The sequence below is a fragment of the Aulonocara stuartgranti genome (assembly GCF_965226115.1).
Source record: "Aulonocara stuartgranti genome assembly, chromosome: 3".
Classification (NCBI taxonomy): domain Eukaryota; kingdom Metazoa; phylum Chordata; class Actinopteri; order Cichliformes; family Cichlidae; genus Aulonocara; species Aulonocara stuartgranti.
In genome coordinates this window covers 65,231,629-65,249,467 of record NC_138941.1, presented here as the reverse complement: position 1 = coordinate 65,249,467, position 17,839 = coordinate 65,231,629, and the positions used below count along the sequence as shown (strand labels likewise).

General features: G+C 41.0%; 1 protein-coding gene across 2 annotated transcripts in view; it reads left to right on the top strand.

The window, feature by feature from the left end:
* The window catches only part of LOC309694357 (uncharacterized protein), an 18,411-nt gene extending 1,725 nt beyond the window's left edge, over positions 1-16,686 (top strand). The window contains exons 5-14 of one of the 2 annotated variants that reach the window (XM_082514384.1): positions 908-943; positions 1,072-1,119; positions 1,492-1,539; positions 1,827-1,874; positions 14,201-14,248; positions 14,324-14,501; positions 14,583-14,681; positions 14,767-14,844; positions 15,018-15,309; positions 16,259-16,686. In XM_082514384.1, the coding sequence (XP_082370510.1) occupies positions 908-943; positions 1,072-1,119; positions 1,492-1,539; positions 1,827-1,874; positions 14,201-14,248; positions 14,324-14,501; positions 14,583-14,681; positions 14,767-14,844; positions 15,018-15,309; positions 16,259-16,287 (904 nt within the window). In that variant the 3' untranslated portion in view covers positions 16,288-16,686. Of the gene's footprint in view, positions 1-907; positions 944-1,071; positions 1,120-1,491; positions 1,540-1,826; positions 1,875-2,487; positions 2,536-7,314; positions 7,493-7,586; positions 7,686-7,770; positions 7,846-8,016; positions 8,306-9,192; positions 9,420-14,200; positions 14,249-14,323; positions 14,502-14,582; positions 14,682-14,766; positions 14,845-15,017; positions 15,310-16,258 lie in introns of those variants that run through there. The other variant, XM_082514385.1, reaches the window with a different exon arrangement.
* Positions 16,687-17,839: the final 1,153 nt, after the last annotated feature.

The following is a 17,839-nucleotide window of genomic DNA, read 5'->3' as shown; positions in this document are numbered from 1 at the left end:
GTAACTGAGTACCACGAGCCTTTTCATTATTTTGTTCATTTTGTTTTTTAAATACTTTGAGCTTTAGTGTTTGCTCTCCTGGTTTGCCATTTATCCTTCAAGTATGTAAGGCTTTGAGCTAAAAGGGAAAAGGCTCTTGTCTTTTTAGTGCTTGTTTATTTCGAGTTATTTCCATGTTTATGAAAATTTAATTTTCATTTGGAAAAATGTTAACATGTGGTCATTTTTCATACATGTATTATGAAACACCCAACTACATATTAGTTTGTTTGTTTTTTTCGATTTAGACTACCAGTGAAATAAAATGGGTGAATGACTGAATGTGTAAAGCGCTTTGGGGTCCTCAGAAACTAAGTACAGTGCAATACAAATACAAGCCATTTACCATATTTAATATAAAGTACAATTTTGATTATGTTCAGTTTACAATATTAAGTGAATGGAACAAAATTTTGGATTAACTGACCATCTATATTTCAGTTACATTGACCAAGCATGTCAGTGTTATTTACTCTTTTTTTTGTGTTTAACAACTACAATTATTCATTTCAACTTAAAATGTTTAAGCTTTAGTTATTTAATTGATCAAGTATATTGAACAGATTTGACTGGTTTCCAATCTACTCAATATTTTTAAGTGTTGCCTCAAAAATTTTAAGTAAATGCCAGTTTTAGTTTTTAGAGTGTAGGTTTGCAAAGCTGCAGGTGAACAAAGCACAAGACTTCTGGCTGATAAAGTCACACAGGAAACCACCTCTGCAGGTTACTGCTGCCAAAGGATGTTCTACACGCTGAATCAGGTGGTGGACTTGTATACATAACTGTAGATACAGATTTATTTCTAATCATGGAGCTGACTGAATATATTGTGTATTGTGAATAATCTCTCTATGATGTTTTTAAACAGTTTGGCTGACATGGAAAAAAAACTTCAAGATGCAAAGTAAACATTTTTTTTTCTCATCTTTCATAACTGCCTCAAGTTTCTCATTTCTTCCTTTTATTTCATTTTTTTTAATCTGTTCACCAAGACCTTTGTTTTACATGCTGTATACTGTATTTCTCTCACAGGTCTGTGGTGAAACGTCAAGAGTTGGAACTGAATCCAGTCAAAGAGAGGTACTGTTGGCATAATCTGGCGAAACACCAAAGTCTGTTGTCTAAACTTAGATAATTACACTTAAATTGTTAAAGTATTATTTAAAAAAATAAATAAATAAAATAAAACTTTTGCATTCTATTGCAGAGGGGTATGATTGATCACCAACTTTGCAATGTAGCTTAGTAACAGTGGCTTACGAAAACAAACAAAACAGATTTACTTTATAAAGAAAGACAAATGTAGCATTTAAACAGTTAGATTTGGTTTCTATATGTTTAATATAATTTTTAAAAATTATTTATCTGATATTGTACATGAAATTTGTGTTTAATAATGAATTTGTGATCTTTTGTGTTTTAACAGATTAATCTGTTTATGTTTTTAAATAGTTTGGGTGAAATGGAAGCATTTAGCAAAGTGAGCCTCCAAAAAGCAGGGTAATTATATTTCTGCAATATTTATAGACACTCATTAAACAGTATTTATATACACTGTCTCTCAACATACATGTTCATGATTATTCAGATCATTCTGGTTCTGGTTCTAATATTAGTTCATTTTAAACTTGAAATTTTATCCATAAACTTTGTGAATGAATTTTTTTTTAATATATACTGCTATTTTACTAAGAGATCTGCTTTAAAAACATAATAAAATAAAAAGGGGAATGAAAATTGAAAGTGAACCTCTACAGGAATAACCTTTTTTTTAAATGTTTTAACAGTTTGGCTCCGATGGAAGAGTTTTATAAAGACAAACTCCAACAAGAAAGGTAAACACATTTCAATACAAAAAAAAAGACATAAAAATGTTTCAAATCCACATCCAGGCTGTGGTGACAGCCAACTTTTATCATTTTATTTATTTGTTTCCTCAATTACAGTGACCTTCATAATATTTGGCACAGAGATACATTTTTCCCCTTTTCTACCTTGTGCTCAAGATTAAAATATATATATATATGATTAAGCAAGTATTTATACCTTAATGTTAGAGCACGGCAATTTGTCAGACATAGCGATGGCATTTATGTCAAGGTATTCATGTGTTAACTTTTTTTTATTAAAATCCCTTACATATATGACTGCTTGCTGCCTTTAAATTTGATTTTCCCCAGTTTTCATCTTTAAGGAACTCCTCTGTTGGTGTGGCTGTATGCTTGTGAACTCTGAATATCCAAACAGTTAGTTTGGTGGATTTATTCCAATTTTTTTTAAATTTAAAATAGCTTCTTTGGCAACTAAAGACTCCAAAGGTCATGACAAATTATTAATTCACAATTTTCCAGATGATAAAGGAAATTGAAACCACTCACAAAACAAAACATTGTGGAGCTGTCTAGCCCAGAAACAAATCAAATATTTTTACCAAACATTATCCCACAGATCCGCACATAAAGAAACTGAAGAAGAATTGAGATCATTCAAAGACAGGTACTGTACTGAAACATTGATTTACCTCCTTGGTGGCGCTGTCACTTGGTGTTCGCTCGCTCTGTGGTAGAGTATCACTTCCTGTTCCTGCTCAAACACAGTGGTGTTTCTGAGTAGCTTAATTGCTTAGCAATTTAATTAACACGTTTTAAATACATTCTTCTTTCGTCACGTGCTTCATCCGAAGCACACTTTCTGTGTACTCACTACCTAATTTATAGCCAAAGTATTCACTCACTGTCTCTGTACTGTCTCGCTAGCTTAGCTTAGCTTAGCTCAGCTTAGCTCGTAGCCGACTCATTAGCACCATGGCTACTTTACCTGTCCCTCCTGCACTTTCTTGCTCATTGTGTCAGATGTTTAGTTACTCCTCGGCCTCCTTTAGCAGTAATGATATCTGTAACAAATGTAGCATATTTGCAGCGCTGGAGGCCAGGATTACTGAATTGGAGACTCGGCTTCGCACCCTTCATTCACCCGTAGCTAGCCAGGCCCCTGTAGCTGGTGCAGCCGAAAATAGCGTAGGCCCCGCTAGCTGTTCCCCGGCAGGTCCCAAGCAGCTGGGGAAACAGGGAGGCTGGGTCGCGGTGAGGAGGAAGCATAGTCCTAAACAGAAGCCCCAGGTACACCACCAACCCGTTCATGTGTCTAACCGTTTTTCCCCACTCGGCGACACACCCGCCGGGGGTCAAACTCTGGTAATTGGCGATTCTGTTCTCAGACATGTGAAGCTAGAGACACCGGCAACCATAGTCAATTGTCTTCCAGGGGCCAGAGCAGGCGACATTGAAGGAAATTTAAAACTGCTGGCTAAGGGTAAACGTAAATTAAGTAAAATCATAATTCACGTCGGCAGTAATGACACCCGGTTACGCCAATCGGAGGTCACTAAAATCAATATTGAATCGGTGTGCAACTTTGCCAAAACAATGTCGGACTCTGTAGTTTTCTCTGGTCCCCTCCCCAATCAGACCAGGAGTGACATGTTTAGCCGCATGTTCTCCTTAAATTGCTGGCTGTCTGAGTGGTGTCCCAGAAACGATGTGGGCTTCATAGATAATTGGCAAACCTTCTGGAGGAAACCTGGTCTTGTTAGGAGAGACGGCATCCATCCCACTTTGGATGGAGCAGCTCTCATTTCTAGAAATATGGACAAATTTATTAAACCCCCCCAAAATATGACTGTCCAGAGTTGGGACCAGGAAGCAGAGTTGCAGTCTTACACGCCTCTCTGCAGCTTCTCTCCTCCTGCTACCCCCCCAAAAACCCATCTCCATAGAGACTGTGTCAGCTTCCAAAAAGACAAAAAACAAACTAAAAACCAGCAACAAACAACTTAAACATAAACAATTACAAAGAAAGAACAATACAGTATCCACATCTGAACCAAAGAGTAAAACAGTGAAATGTGGATTATTAAATATTAGGTCTCTCTCCTCCAAGTCTCTGTTAGGACATGACTTAATAATTGATCAACAAATTGATTTACTCTGCCTTACAGAAACCTGGTTGCAGCAGGATGATTATGTTAGTTTAAATGAATCAACACCCCCGAGCCATTCTAACTACCAGAAATCTCGAAGCACAGGCCGAGGGGGCGGTGTGGCAGCAATTTTTCACACCAGCCTATTAATTAATGAAAGACCAAGACAGACTTTTAATTCATTCGAAAGTCTGATGCTTAACATTGTCCACCCCAGCTGTGAAACTCAGAAACCAGTCTTACTTGTTATCATCTATCGTCCACCTGGGCCTTACACAGAGTTTCTGTCTGACTTCTCAGACTTTATATCTAATTTAGTTCTGAGCTCAGATAAAATAATTATTGTGGGTGATTTTAACATCCATGTAGATGCTAAAAATGACAGCCTCAACATGGCATTTAATCTGTTATTAGACTCAATTGGTTTCTCTCAAAATGTAAAAGAACCCACCCACCACTTTAATCACACTCTAGATCTTGTTTTAACATATGGCATCGAACCTGAACATTTAACAGTGTTTCCTGAAAACCCTCTCCTGTCTGATCATTTCCTGATCACATTTACTTTTACAATAATTGATTACACAGCGGTGAAGAGTAGACTTTATCAAAGTAGATGTCTTTCTGAAAATGCTGTAACTAAGTTTAAGAATATAATCCACCCACTGTTATCATCTCCAATGCCCTGTACCAACACAGAGCAGAGCAGCTATCTGAACGCTACCCCAACAGAGGTCGATTATCTTGTTAATAATTTCACCTCCTCACTACGTACGACTCTGGATACTGTAGCTCCTGTGAAAACTAAGGTCTCAGATCAGAAGTACCTGACTCCGTGGTATAATTCTCAAACACGTAGCCTAAAGCAGATGACTCGTAATCTGGAGAGGAAATGGCGTGTCACAAATCTAGAGGATCATCATTTAGCCTGGAGAAATAGTTTGCTGCTTTATAAGAAAGCCCTCCGCAAAGCCAGAACATCTTACTATTCATCACTGATTGAAGAAAATAAGAACAACCCCAGGTTTCTCTTCAGCACTGTAGCCAGGCTGACAAAAGTCAGAGCTCTTTTGAGCCAACCATCCCTTTAACGTTAACTAGTAATGACTTCATGAACTTCTTCACAAATAAAATTTTTATCATTAAGGAAAAAATTATCAATAATCATCCCACAGATGTAATATTATCTACAGTTACTCTTAGTACCATTGATGTTAAGTTAGACTCTTTTTCTCCAATTGATCTTTCTGAGTTAACTTCAATAATTACTTCCTCCAAACCATCAACGTGTCTTTTAGACCCCATTCCTACAAAACTGCTCAAAGAAGTCCTGCCATTAATTAATTCTTCGATCTTAAATATGATCAATCTATCTCTAATAATCGGCTATGTACCACAGGCCTTCAAGCTGGCTGTAGTTAAACCTTTACTCAAAAAGCCATCTCTAGACCCAGCAGTCTTAGCTAATTATAGGCCAATCTCCAACCTTCCTGTCATATCAAAAATCCTTGAAAGAGTAGTTGTCAAACAGCTAACAGATCATCTGCAGAGGAATGGTTTATTTGAAGAGTTTCAGTCAGGTATCAGAGCTCAGCACAGAAACCGCTTTAGTGAAGGTTACAAATGATCTTCTTATGGCCTCTGACAGTGGACTCATCTCTGTGCTTGTCCTGCTAGACCTCAGTGCAGCGTTCGATACTGTTGACCATAATATCCTATTAGAGCGATTAGAACATGCTGTAGGTATTACAAGTACTGCGCTGCAGTGGTTTGTATCATATCTATCTAATAGACTCCAGTTTGTGCATGTAAATGGAGAGTCCTCTTCACACACTGAGGTTAATTATGGAGTTCCACAGGGTTCAGTGCTAGGACCAATTCTGTTTACATTATACATGCTTCCCTTGGGCAGTATCATTAGAAGACATAGCATACATTTTCACTGCTATGCAGATGACACCCAGCTCTATCTGTCCATGAAGCCAGATAACACACACCAATTAGTTAAACTGCAGGAATGTCTTAAAGACATAAAGACCTGGATGGCCGCTAACTTTCTGCTTCTTAATTCGGATAAAACTGAGGTTATTGTACTCGGCCCTGAAAATCTTAGAAATATGGTATCTAACCAGATTCTTACTCTGGATGGCATTACCTTGGCCTCCAGTAACGCGGTGATGAACCTTGGAGTCATTTTTGACCAGGACATGTCCTTCAACGCACATATTAAACAAATATGTAAGACTGCGTTCTTCCATTTGCGCAACATCTCTAAAATTAGAAATATCCTGTCTCAGAGTGACGCTGAAAAACTAGTTCATGCATTTATTACTTCCAGGCTGGACTACTGTAATTCATTATTATCAGGATGTCCAAAAAACTCACTGAAAAGCCTTTAGCTAATCCAAAATGCTGCAGCAAGAGTACTGACAGGGACTAGAAAGAGAGAGCATATTTCTCCTGTTTTGGCTTCCCTTCATTGGCTTCCTGTTAAATCCAGAATTGAATTCAAAATCCTGCTCCTCACATACAAGGTCTTAAATAATCAGGCCCCATCTTATCTTAATGACCTTGTAGTACCATATCACCCTATTAGAGCGCTCCGCTCTCGCTCTGCAGGCCTACTTGTTGTTCCTAGAGTATTTAAAAGTAGAATGGGAGGGAGAGCCTTCAGTTTTCAGGACCCTCTTCTGTGGAACCAGCTTCCAGTTTGGATTCGGGAGACAGACACTATCTCTACTTTTAAGATTAGGCTTAAAACTTTCCTTTTTGCTAAAGCATATAGTTAGGGCTGGACCAGGTGACCCTGGATCCTCCCTTAGTTATGCTGCAATAGATGTAGGCTGCCGGGGGATTCCCATGATGCATTGAGTTTTTCCTTTCCAGTCACCTTTCTCACTCACTATGTATTAATAGACCTCTCTGCATTGAATCATATCTGTTATTAACCTCTGTCTCTCTTCCACAGCATGTCTTTATCCTGTCTTCCTTCTCTCGCCCCAACCGGTCGCAGCAGATGGCCGCTCCTCCCTGAGCCTGGTTCTGCCGGAGGTTTCTTCCTGTTAAAAGGGAGTTTTTCCTTCCCACTGTCACCAAAGTGCTTGCTCATAGGGGGTCATATGATTGTTGGGTTTTTCTCTGTATCTATGAAGCGCCTTGAGGCGACTTTTGTTGTGATTTGGTGCTATATAAATAAAATTGAATTGAATTGAACTGATTTAAAAGTGCTGTGTACAATGCTCCAGACACCACCATGTGTTTTTTTTTCTTTCAACATTATCTATTATTATTACCAGAGTGGCAGGAGAGATTGATCTTGCACTAAAGACGGGGAAATCTGAAAACATGAACAACCCAGTGAATGAAACCAGACTGAAAGAGATGTATGAAGAGCTGAGGAAGGACTGGACTAAAATCAAGACTTATCTGCAGATAGCTTACAGCAACACAGAGCAAATCAAAGCTTCGATTCAGGTACATTATATAGTCTGAAGAGGTGAGATTAGAGTGTAGTATGAGCTTTATTCTTATAAAAAAAAAATATTTGCATTCACCCTGATAATTACAGCGCAATTTTCAAAATGGGGCAGAGGAAATACAGACCAAGAAGAAACAGATAGAGTCAGCATTTAACCTACATGCAGACAACACTCCAGCATATCAGAAGGTACTGATGTGTTTTGGATGTGTTAAACATGATCACTGAAGCTTCTGTGATAAAGATCAATGACAGGTTTCATTATTTGTTTCAGGTTCATGAATACACAAAGTTAACCATTCAGAACCTTCAGTCTGCTGTTTACTACAGATTTAAAGACACTGCTCAGGTTTGTGGGAATTACAGACACAACATTACACACATTGTAAATACACCACACTGTGCATTTGTGGGACAAACCAACTGCAAGATATTAAACTGTGTGTTTAAACACAACAGCTGTTTTTTTGATTAAATTTTGTTTGTAGTCATGTAAACTTAAATAAATTCTCAATGGCAGGGGTTCCACGGACAGGAAGATGAAACTCGTGATGCTATCTTGAATAACCTCCTCTCGAAGTGCCGCTGGCTGAGCGGCTTAATGGCTTTGAACAACCCTCCTCTTCAGCCTGACTGGATAAATCATCATCCCGGGCAAGATGCTTGGAACATTTTCCCACAAGAGATCACAGCTGATTGTGCCATTGCACTCTGCCAGGGCCACTCTGCAAAGGTCCTTAAATGTCTTAGCCCATTACAGGGCCCAGACATGAGCGATAGTGATGACCTCTAGAACAATGTTTGTAGAAGTAAGCGAACTCTAACTTAGTTTGTGAAATAAAATGAGCCACTTGTTTTTAATATATCCTTGAGAGATCAAAATGACGAACGCTGCACTACTTTTGCGTTTTTAATGAAAACATAGACTGTTATCCAAAAGGCATCTTCAGTTTTAGAGTAACTGGTAGAAAAATACAGATGATTTACAAAAAAAAAGAAAAAAACATTGGAGACTTTTCTCTTGGAGGTGGTCCTGAGGGTCGCTGGCCCACTTTTGATAATGAGAGTCATCACATGAATCAAGGAGTGCAAAAAGTCACTGGGACCAAGATGTAAAATGTTAGTAAGACATTGCCCCACCCTACTGAGTTGTTGAAGTGACATGAGGCAAGGGGTGAGTGGAGGTTGAAACACCCGGGTAGGTATCTCAAGACTGCACTGTCGGTGAATGATAGGTGGTGTTAAAGGTCACCACCTGAGTTCATTCCCGAACAGAGTAAATGTCTATAGACTTTACACTTTAAAATCAGTTTGGCATATTACATTCTGCAGCATCCATTTTCTCTTGATGCTGTAGCATTTTTATGTTACAGTATCAAGTACTTTTACAGTATTATTATGTCTCCAGTAACACAGCAACATTTTTGACCAGGCTATGTCTTTCAATACATATATTAAACAAATATGTAGATCTGCTTTCTTCCATTTGCACAATATCTCTAAAATGAGAAATGTCCTGTCTCAGAGTGACGCTTAGTTAGTTAGTTATGCTGGAATAGTTGTAGGCTGCTGGGGGATTCCCATGATGCATTGAGTTTTTCCTTTCCTTTTCAGTCACCTTTCTCACTCATTATGTGTTAATAGACCTCTCTGCATTGAATCATATCTGTTATTAATCTCTGTCTCTCTTCCTCAGCATGTCTTCTATCCTGTCGTCCTTCTCTCACCCCGACTGGCTGCGGCAGATGGCCGCCCCTCCCTGAGCCTGGTTCTGCCGGAGGTTTTTCCTTCCCACTGTCACCGAAGTGCTTGCTCATAGTGGGCCATATGATTGTTGGATTTTTGTCTGTATGTATTATTGTAAGGTCTACCTTACAATATAAAGTGCCATGAGGTGACTGTTGTGATTTGGTGCTGTATAAATAAAATTGAATTGAACATAAACACCTGTCTCCTCTGCCATCCCATCACCACCCCATGAGCTCCCTGCACCACCTCTCCACTACAGCAGGCCAGAGACCACACCCCTGCCACAATTTCAAGAAAAAAGTTTTACCTTAACTGACAGTAATGTGTTTTAAAGTATACTGTATACAGTGAGGCAAAAAAGTATTTAGTCAGCCACCGATTGTGCAAGTTCCCCCACTTAAAATGATGACAGAGGTCAGTAATTTGCACCAGAGGTACACTTCAACTGTGAGAGACAGAATGTGAAAAAAAAATCCATGAATTCACATGCTAGACCCCCTATGCTAAGTAAGCCTACCACAGACATGAGCGAGACAGATAAATATGAAGGCATGCCGGCTCGGACGTCGCCCGGATCAACAAGGTCCACGTCAGGTGTTGAGGAACCAGGGCACCCTGACGAAAAGTGGGCTACTGGAACAAGAAGGCATCGGTGGGCAAGAGACGAAAACAGGGCGTTGTTGGAATGCTACTACGCAAGTAACCCCGGCAGAAGGGGCTACATGAATAGGATGACGGACCTATGGATTCTTCGATACCCAACATCCACAATGACGGCGAAACAACTAGTAGCTCGGTGTTCCAACATTCAAAAGAAGGGACTGCTCTCACAGCTAGAGATTGACGAGGTACAACACAAATGCTACGGCAAGGAGGAGTCAGGACGCCAGGTCAGGGGGGAGATATCATCACCCCCACCCGAGATTGGGTACATAGCCCCAAGTGCGATAGGAGAAGGATCGTTGAGTGCGAGAGGAACTGACCTGAAAAATAGGATCATGGCCAAGCTTGAAACCTGGATCCCCCGTAGCCGGTTACCAAGATTACGTGAAGTACCCTCAGAAGGTCTGCTAGATGATGTTAATGCAGCACTACGGACAATACCTACAACCACGATTACTGACACTAACAAGCTGATCTACAATACGGCAGCAGTGATCAGTGAGATGCTTGGCTACAAGTTGAACAGCCACAAGGGGCAGTACCCTCCATGGAGAAGGAGGCTAGAGGGCAAGATCAAAGTAGCACGGAGGGAGGTTAGCCAACTAACGGAGTTGCAGAAAGGTGCAACAAAGAAGGTGCATAAGAAATACAGCAAGCTGTCCATACCTGAGGCCTTGGAAACTGCCAAGCAAAGACTCACAGCCTTGGCAAGCCGCTTGAGGAGGTACACCAGAGAGATAGAAGGCAGGAGAATAAACCAGCTGTTCTCCACAGAACCAGCAATGGTGTACTCTCAGTGGCAAGGGAACAATAATAATAAGAGAACAGCACCACCAAGGCTGGAGACGGAGCAATACTGGAAGAGCATATGGGAGAAGGACGCAACCCATAACGGCAATGCTCAGTGGCTAGTGGATCTGAGGGCAGACCATAGCGACCTCCCTGAACAGGGTCCAGTAACCATCACAGTGGCAGATATCCAAGAAAGGGTCTCCAGTATGAAGAGTTGGACAGCACCAGGGCCCGACATGGTTCACGCCTACTGGCTAAAGAAGCTGACTGCACTCCACGAGCGTCTGGCAGCACAAATGAACCAGCTGCTAGTTAATGAGAGACACCCGGAATGGCTAACCGAAGGTCGGACGGTCCTGATCCCCAAGGACCCCAAGAAGGGACCGGTCCCCTCCAACTACCGACCAATAACCTGCCTCAGTACTACATGGAAGCTCCTGTCAGGCATCATATCGGCTAAGATGAACAGGCACATGGGTCAATACATGAGCGGGACACAGAAAGGAATTGGCAAGAATACCAGAGGCGCAAAACACCAGCTACTGGTAGACAGAACAGTCAGCCGAGACTGCAAGACCAGACTGACCAACCTGTGCACTGCCTGGATTGATTACAAGAAGGCCTATGACTCAATGCCCCACAGCTGGATACTGGAATGCCTAGAATTGTACAAGATCAATGGGACCCTAAGAGCCTTCATCAGGAACTCAATGGGGATGTGGCGTACAACACTAGAGGCCAACTCCAAGCCCATAGCACAAGTCACCATCAAGTGCGGGATCTACCAAGGAGATGCTCTGTCCCCACTGCTGTTCTGCATAGGCCTGAACCCCCTCAGTGAGATCATTAACAAGACTGGCTACGGATACCGACTACGGAACGGAGCAGTTGTCAGCCACCTCCTGTACATGGATGACATCAAGCTGTATGCCAAGAGTGAACGAGACATCGATTCACTGATCCACACTACCAGGCTATACAGCAATGACATTGGAATGTCGTTCGGACTGGAGAAGTGTAGTCGGATGGTAACAAAGAGAGGGAAGGTAGTCAGAACTGAGGGGATTGAACTACCAGAAGGCAACATTGCAGACATAGGGGGGGACAGTTAAAAGTACCTGGGGATCCCGCAGGCAAATGGGAACCATGAAGAGGCCGCTAGAAAGGCTGCAACCACCAAGTACCTGCAGAGGGTCAGGCAAGTCCTGAGGAGTCAGCTGAATGGTAAGAACAAGATCCGGGCCATCAACACGTACGCCCTGCCCGTGATCAGGTACCCTGCTGGGGTAATAGGCTGGCCAAAGGAGGAGATAGAAGCCACTGACATAAAGACAAGAAAGCTCCTTACCATGCATGGAGGGTTTCACCCCAAGTCGGGCACCCTGAGGCTGTACATTAAGCGGAAGGAAGGGGGCCGGGGACTGGTGAGTGTCAGCACCACAGTCCAGGATGAGACAACAAACATCCAAGAATACATTGGGAAGATGGCCCCAACTGACCGAGTGCTCAGTGAATACCTCAGGCAGCAGAAACCCAAGAAAGAGGAGGGAGACGAGGAACCATCATGGAAGGACAGGCCCCTGCACGGTATGTACCACCGGCAGATAGAGGAGGTGGCTGATATCCAGAAATCCTACCAAAGCTGGACTGAAAGACAGCACAGAGGCACTAATCATGGCAGCACAAGAACAAGCTCTGAGTACAAGATCCATAGAGGCTGGGGTCTATCACACCAGGCAAGACCCCAGGTGCAGGCTGTGTAAAGATGCCCCAGAGACAATCCAGCACATAACAGCAGGGTGCAAGATGCTAGCAGGCAAGGCATACATGGAACGCCATAACCAAGTGGCCGGCATAGTGTACAGGAACATCTGTGCCGAGTATAACCTGGAAGTCCCGAGGTCAAAATGGGAGATGCCCCCAAGGGTGGTGGAGAATGATCGAGCTAAGATCCTGTGGGACTTCCAGATACAGACGGACAAAATGGTGGTGGCTAACCAACCGGACATAGTGGTGGTAGACAAACAGAAGAAGACGGCCGTAGTGATCGATGTAGCCGTTCCGAATGACAGCAATATCAGGAAGAAGGAACACGAGAAGCTGGAGAAATACCAAGGGCTCAGAGAAGAGCTCGAGAGGATGTGGAGGGTGAAGGTAACGGTGGTCCCCGTGGTAATCGGAGGACTAGGTGCGGTGACTCCCAAGCTAGGCGAGTGGCTCCAGCACATCCCGGGAATAACATCGGAGATCTCCAGAAGAGCGCAGTCCTGGGAACAGCTAAGATACTGCGCAGGACCCTCAAGCTCCCAGGCCTCTGGTAGAGGACCCGAGCTTGAAGGATAAACCGCCCGCAGGGGCGTGCTGGGTGTATGTGTGTGTATGTATATATATATATATATATATATATATTTGATTTGTTTTAACAGTTTGGCTGCAATGGAACAGTTTTATAAAGAGAAACTCCAAGAAGAAAGGTAAACGCATTTCAATGCATAAAAGACTTAAAAGTGTTTCAAATCCACATCCAGGCTGTGGTGACAGTCAACTTTTATTATTTTATTTATGATTTTATTAACAGACAACAATCTTGGCACAGAGATACATTAACGTAATACCTTAATGTTAGAGCACGACAATGTGTCGTATCTAGGTATTCATGTTCATAACGTATTATTAAATAGAATAGAATAGCCTTTATTGTCATTGTACAGAGTACAACGAAATATGTTACCTGTATGACTACTTGCTGCCTTTAAATTTGATTTTCCCCAGTTTTCATCTTTAAGGAACTCCTCTGTTGGTGTGGCTGTATGCTTGTGAACAAAGAATTAGTTTGGTGGATGTATTCTTATTTTTAAATTCAAAATAGCTTCTTTGGCAACGCAGGAATTCAAAAGTCATGACATATTATTAATTCATCATTTTCAGATGATACAGGAAATTTGAACCACCTGGGGAGCCAAAAATACCCAATACGGCAATTGTGGCTCAAGAGTTGGGTGTTTGTCTTGTAATCGGAAGATTGCCGGTTCGAGTCCCGGCTCGGACAGTCTCGGTTGTTTTGTCCTTGGGCAAGATACTTCACCTACTGCCTACTGGTGATGGCCAAAGGGGCCGATGGGGTGATATGGCAGTCTCGCTTCTGTCAATCTGCCCCAGGGCAGCTGTGGCTACAATTGTAGCTTGCCTTCACCAGTGTGTGAATGTGAGAGCGAATGAATGGTGGAATTGTAAAGTGCTTTGAGGGGTCCCGAAAAGCGCAATATCAATCCACTCCATTATTATTATTATTAAATTACGAGTTTAATTTGTCAGCAACTTTCTGCCAGCCCTCTCTCCTTGCTTTTGCAGCCTTTGCAGTGTTCCCTTGCGTTCTGATTAAACTCTGAAACTCCTGAAATCCCTCACTCAAATGTTCTTGCTCCATTATTATTTATATATATCCAATCCTAATGTAAACAGAAACAAATCACTTATCTGTACCAAACACTATTCCACAGATCTGCACATAAAGAAACTGAAGAAGAATTGAAATCATTCAAAGACAGGTACTGTACTGAAACGTGGATTTAACACCATCTGTTTTTTTTTACAATTTCAACATTATCTATTACTATTACCAGAGTGGCAGGAGAGGTTGACATTGCACTACAGGCCGGGAACTCTGAAAACATGAACAACCCAGTGAATGAAACCAGACTGAAAGAGATCTATAAAGAGCTGAGGAAGGACTGGGCTAGAATCAAGCCTTATCTGCAGAAAGTTCACAGCACCCCAGAGAGAATAAAAGCCTGGATTCAGGTGGGGCATTAGAGTGAGATTATAGTATAGTATGAACTTTATTCTTATAAAAAATATGTTTATTCCCTCTGCGAATTATAGCGCAGCTTTCTGTGTGGGACAGGGGATATGGAACAGAAGAAGAAATTGATAGAGTTAGCATTTAACCTAAATGCACACCACGCTCAAGCATCTCAGAAGGTACTGATGTGTTTGGGATGTGTTAAACATGATCACTGAAACTTTTGTGATAAAGATCAATGACAGGTTTCATTATTTGTTTCAGGTTCATGAATACACAAAGCTAACCCTTCACAACCTTCAGCTTGCTTTTTATTACAGTTTCATAGACACTGCTGCTCAGGTTTGTTGGACATTGCACACATTGTAAATACACTACACTGTGCATTTGTGGGACATGAAACCAAACCCAGGTTATTAAATTGTTTGTTCAATAAGAAACTGTAACTTAAACACAACAGCTCTTTTTTGAATTAAATGTTTGTCATTTAAACTTGAATAATTTCTCAATGGCAGGGGTTCCATGGACAGGAAGGTGAAATTCATGATGCTAGCTTGAATAACTTCCTCTCGAAGTGCCGCTGGCTGAGCGGTTTATTTGCTTTGAACAACCCTCCTCTTCTGCCTGACTGGATAAATCATCAACCCGGGCAAGATGCTTGGAACATTTTCCCACAAGAGATTACAACTGATTGTGCCATGTCACTCTGCCAGGGCCACTCTGCAAAGGTCCTTAAATGTCTTTGCCCATTACAGGGCATGAACGAGAGTGGAGACCTCTGGAACAATGCAGCAGAACAATGTAGAAGTAAGAGAACTCCAATGTAGCTTGTGAAATAAAATGAGTTATTTCTTTTTAATATATCCATGAGAGATCGAAAAGAAGAAAACTGGACTAGCTTTGGGTTTTTAATGGCAACATAGACCCTTATCCAAGAGGCTTCTTCAGTTTTACAGTAATTGCTAGAGAATTCCAGATGATTTAAAAAAATGTAAAAAAAAAAGCTATTGGAGGCTTTCCTCTTGGAGGTGGTCATGAGAGTCGCTGGCCCACTTTTGATTATGTGAGTCATCACATGAACCAAGGTATGGAAAACGTCACTGAGAACAAGATGTAAAACCTTAGTAAAACATTACCCCACCCTACATGAGTTGTTGAAGTCACATGAGGCAAGGGGTGAGTGGAGGTGAAACACCCAAGTAGGGATCTCAAGACTGCACTGACCGTGAATAATAGGTGGTGTTATAAGTCATCACCTGCGTTCATCCCTGAACAAAGTAAAGGTCTACAGAATCGCGTTACTTTACACTTTAAAATCAGTTCAGCATATTACATTCTGCAGCATCCATGTTCAATTCATACTGTAGCATTTTTATGTTACAGTATGAAGTATTTTTACTTTTATTTTTATGTCTCCAGTAACACTTTGAGGAACCTTGGAGTCATTTTTGACCAGAATATGTTCTTCAAAGCACAATTTGAAATAAATATGTAGGACTGCTTTCTTCCATTTGCACAATATCTCTAAAATGAGAAATATCCTGTCTCAGAGTGACGCTTAGTTACTTAGTTATGCTGCAATAGGTGTAGGCTGCTGAGGGATTCTCATGAAACATTAAGTATTGTTTCTTCAGTCACCTTTCTCACTCACTATGTGTTAATAGACCTCTCTGCATTGAATCATACTTGTTATTAATCTCTGACTCTCTTCCACAGCATATCTTTTATCCTGTTTTTCTTCTCTTTCCCCAACCAGTCGCAGCAGATGGCCCCTCCCCTCCCTGAGCCTGGTTCTGCTGGAGGTTTCTTCCTGTTAAAAGAGAGTTTTTCATTCCCACTCTCACGAAAGTGTTTGCTCATAGGCGGTGATATGATTGTTGGGTTTTTCTCTGTATATTTTAATGTAAGGTATACGTTACAATATAAAGCGCCTTGATTGTTGTTGTGATTTGATGCTATATAAATAAAATTTATTTGAATATAAACACATGTCCCCTCTGCCATCCTGACACTGCCCAACAAGTGCCCTGCTTCATCTCTCCACTGCAGAAGACCAGAGACCACACCCATGGCAAAAATTTCAGAACATTTTACCCCCGACTGACAGTAATGTGAAAGTACTGCTTTGAAAGAGGTGCATGTTTTATTTCCTTGGCTTATATAAAATTAACATGTTTGACTTGACCATTCTTAGTGTCCTGTGTGTTTTAAAACTTGGGACATCCTTTAACGTAAACCAAGGAAAATGAAGAAAAACACATGCTCCGTCTTTGTTTTTGCCTCATAGTAGGCCACTATTATGGATGTATGTGATTTGACTTTAGAAAAAATTGAGTGGAAGGAGCAGAAGATGATAGTCAGCACGATTTGAGTGTGCGTTAATCTGTCAGAAGAACAAACTGGAGGACTGAGGGGCTCAGACCAAAGTGGAAGGAAGCTGAAGTTTTGTGGCCCTCTGGAGGCCAGATGTAATTTATGACATTCATTTTGCTGTGACAAGAGGAATTTTCGATAGTGGTGAAGAGTAAAGAGAACACGCCAACATCTATTAATCCTCATACACATTTTTGTGGAAGTTTTCCAGAGACACTGATGCACAGAAAAATTCTCTGCCGGTTTCTGCATCCCACAGGGATTCTGTGGATTCCCCTTTGGACCTGAAAACTCCAGCAAGTATAAGAATCCCAATAGGCCTGTAGATCAACGTGGTCCATCTCCTTCCACCTCTCTCCAAAAACACACCTTCCTTCTAGATTACTGCAATCCAGAATAATTTTCTGGATGGAATCTGGGATGAAAAGCTCAAATGAAGACTTGATGAAGAACTATGTCAATCTCAATTGCAGGAGTTAAATTATGGAACAGTCTAACAGAAGAAATAAAAGACAGTCAAAACATAAAACAGTTTAAAGTAAAATATAAAAACCTAATTTTAAATAAGTATAAGAATGAAGAAAACGGGGTTAACCCAGGACGGTAATGTTGCTGGTAATGGTGTTGCGGTTCTTTTTTGGTTGTTTTTTGTTTTGTTTTGGTTTGTTGTTTTTCCATAACTTGTGTATCTGCAAATATACACATTCTGTATTTTTCATATGAAAGAAACTATACTGTGGTGGGGCTTGCTAATTTCTTGTTTTTGATTTATGTATGTTATGTTTTGTTTTACTTCATATGTTTATATTTTTCATATGTTGTTTGTTTAATTTAAGACAAAAAAAAATTAAATGAATGAGAGGTAAAACTTGAGGGGGTAGGGACAAATAAGTAAATACTTCAGCCTACTCCTTTTCAAACAAATAATGGAATGATATTTTGTAATGATTGTGAAGGCACATGT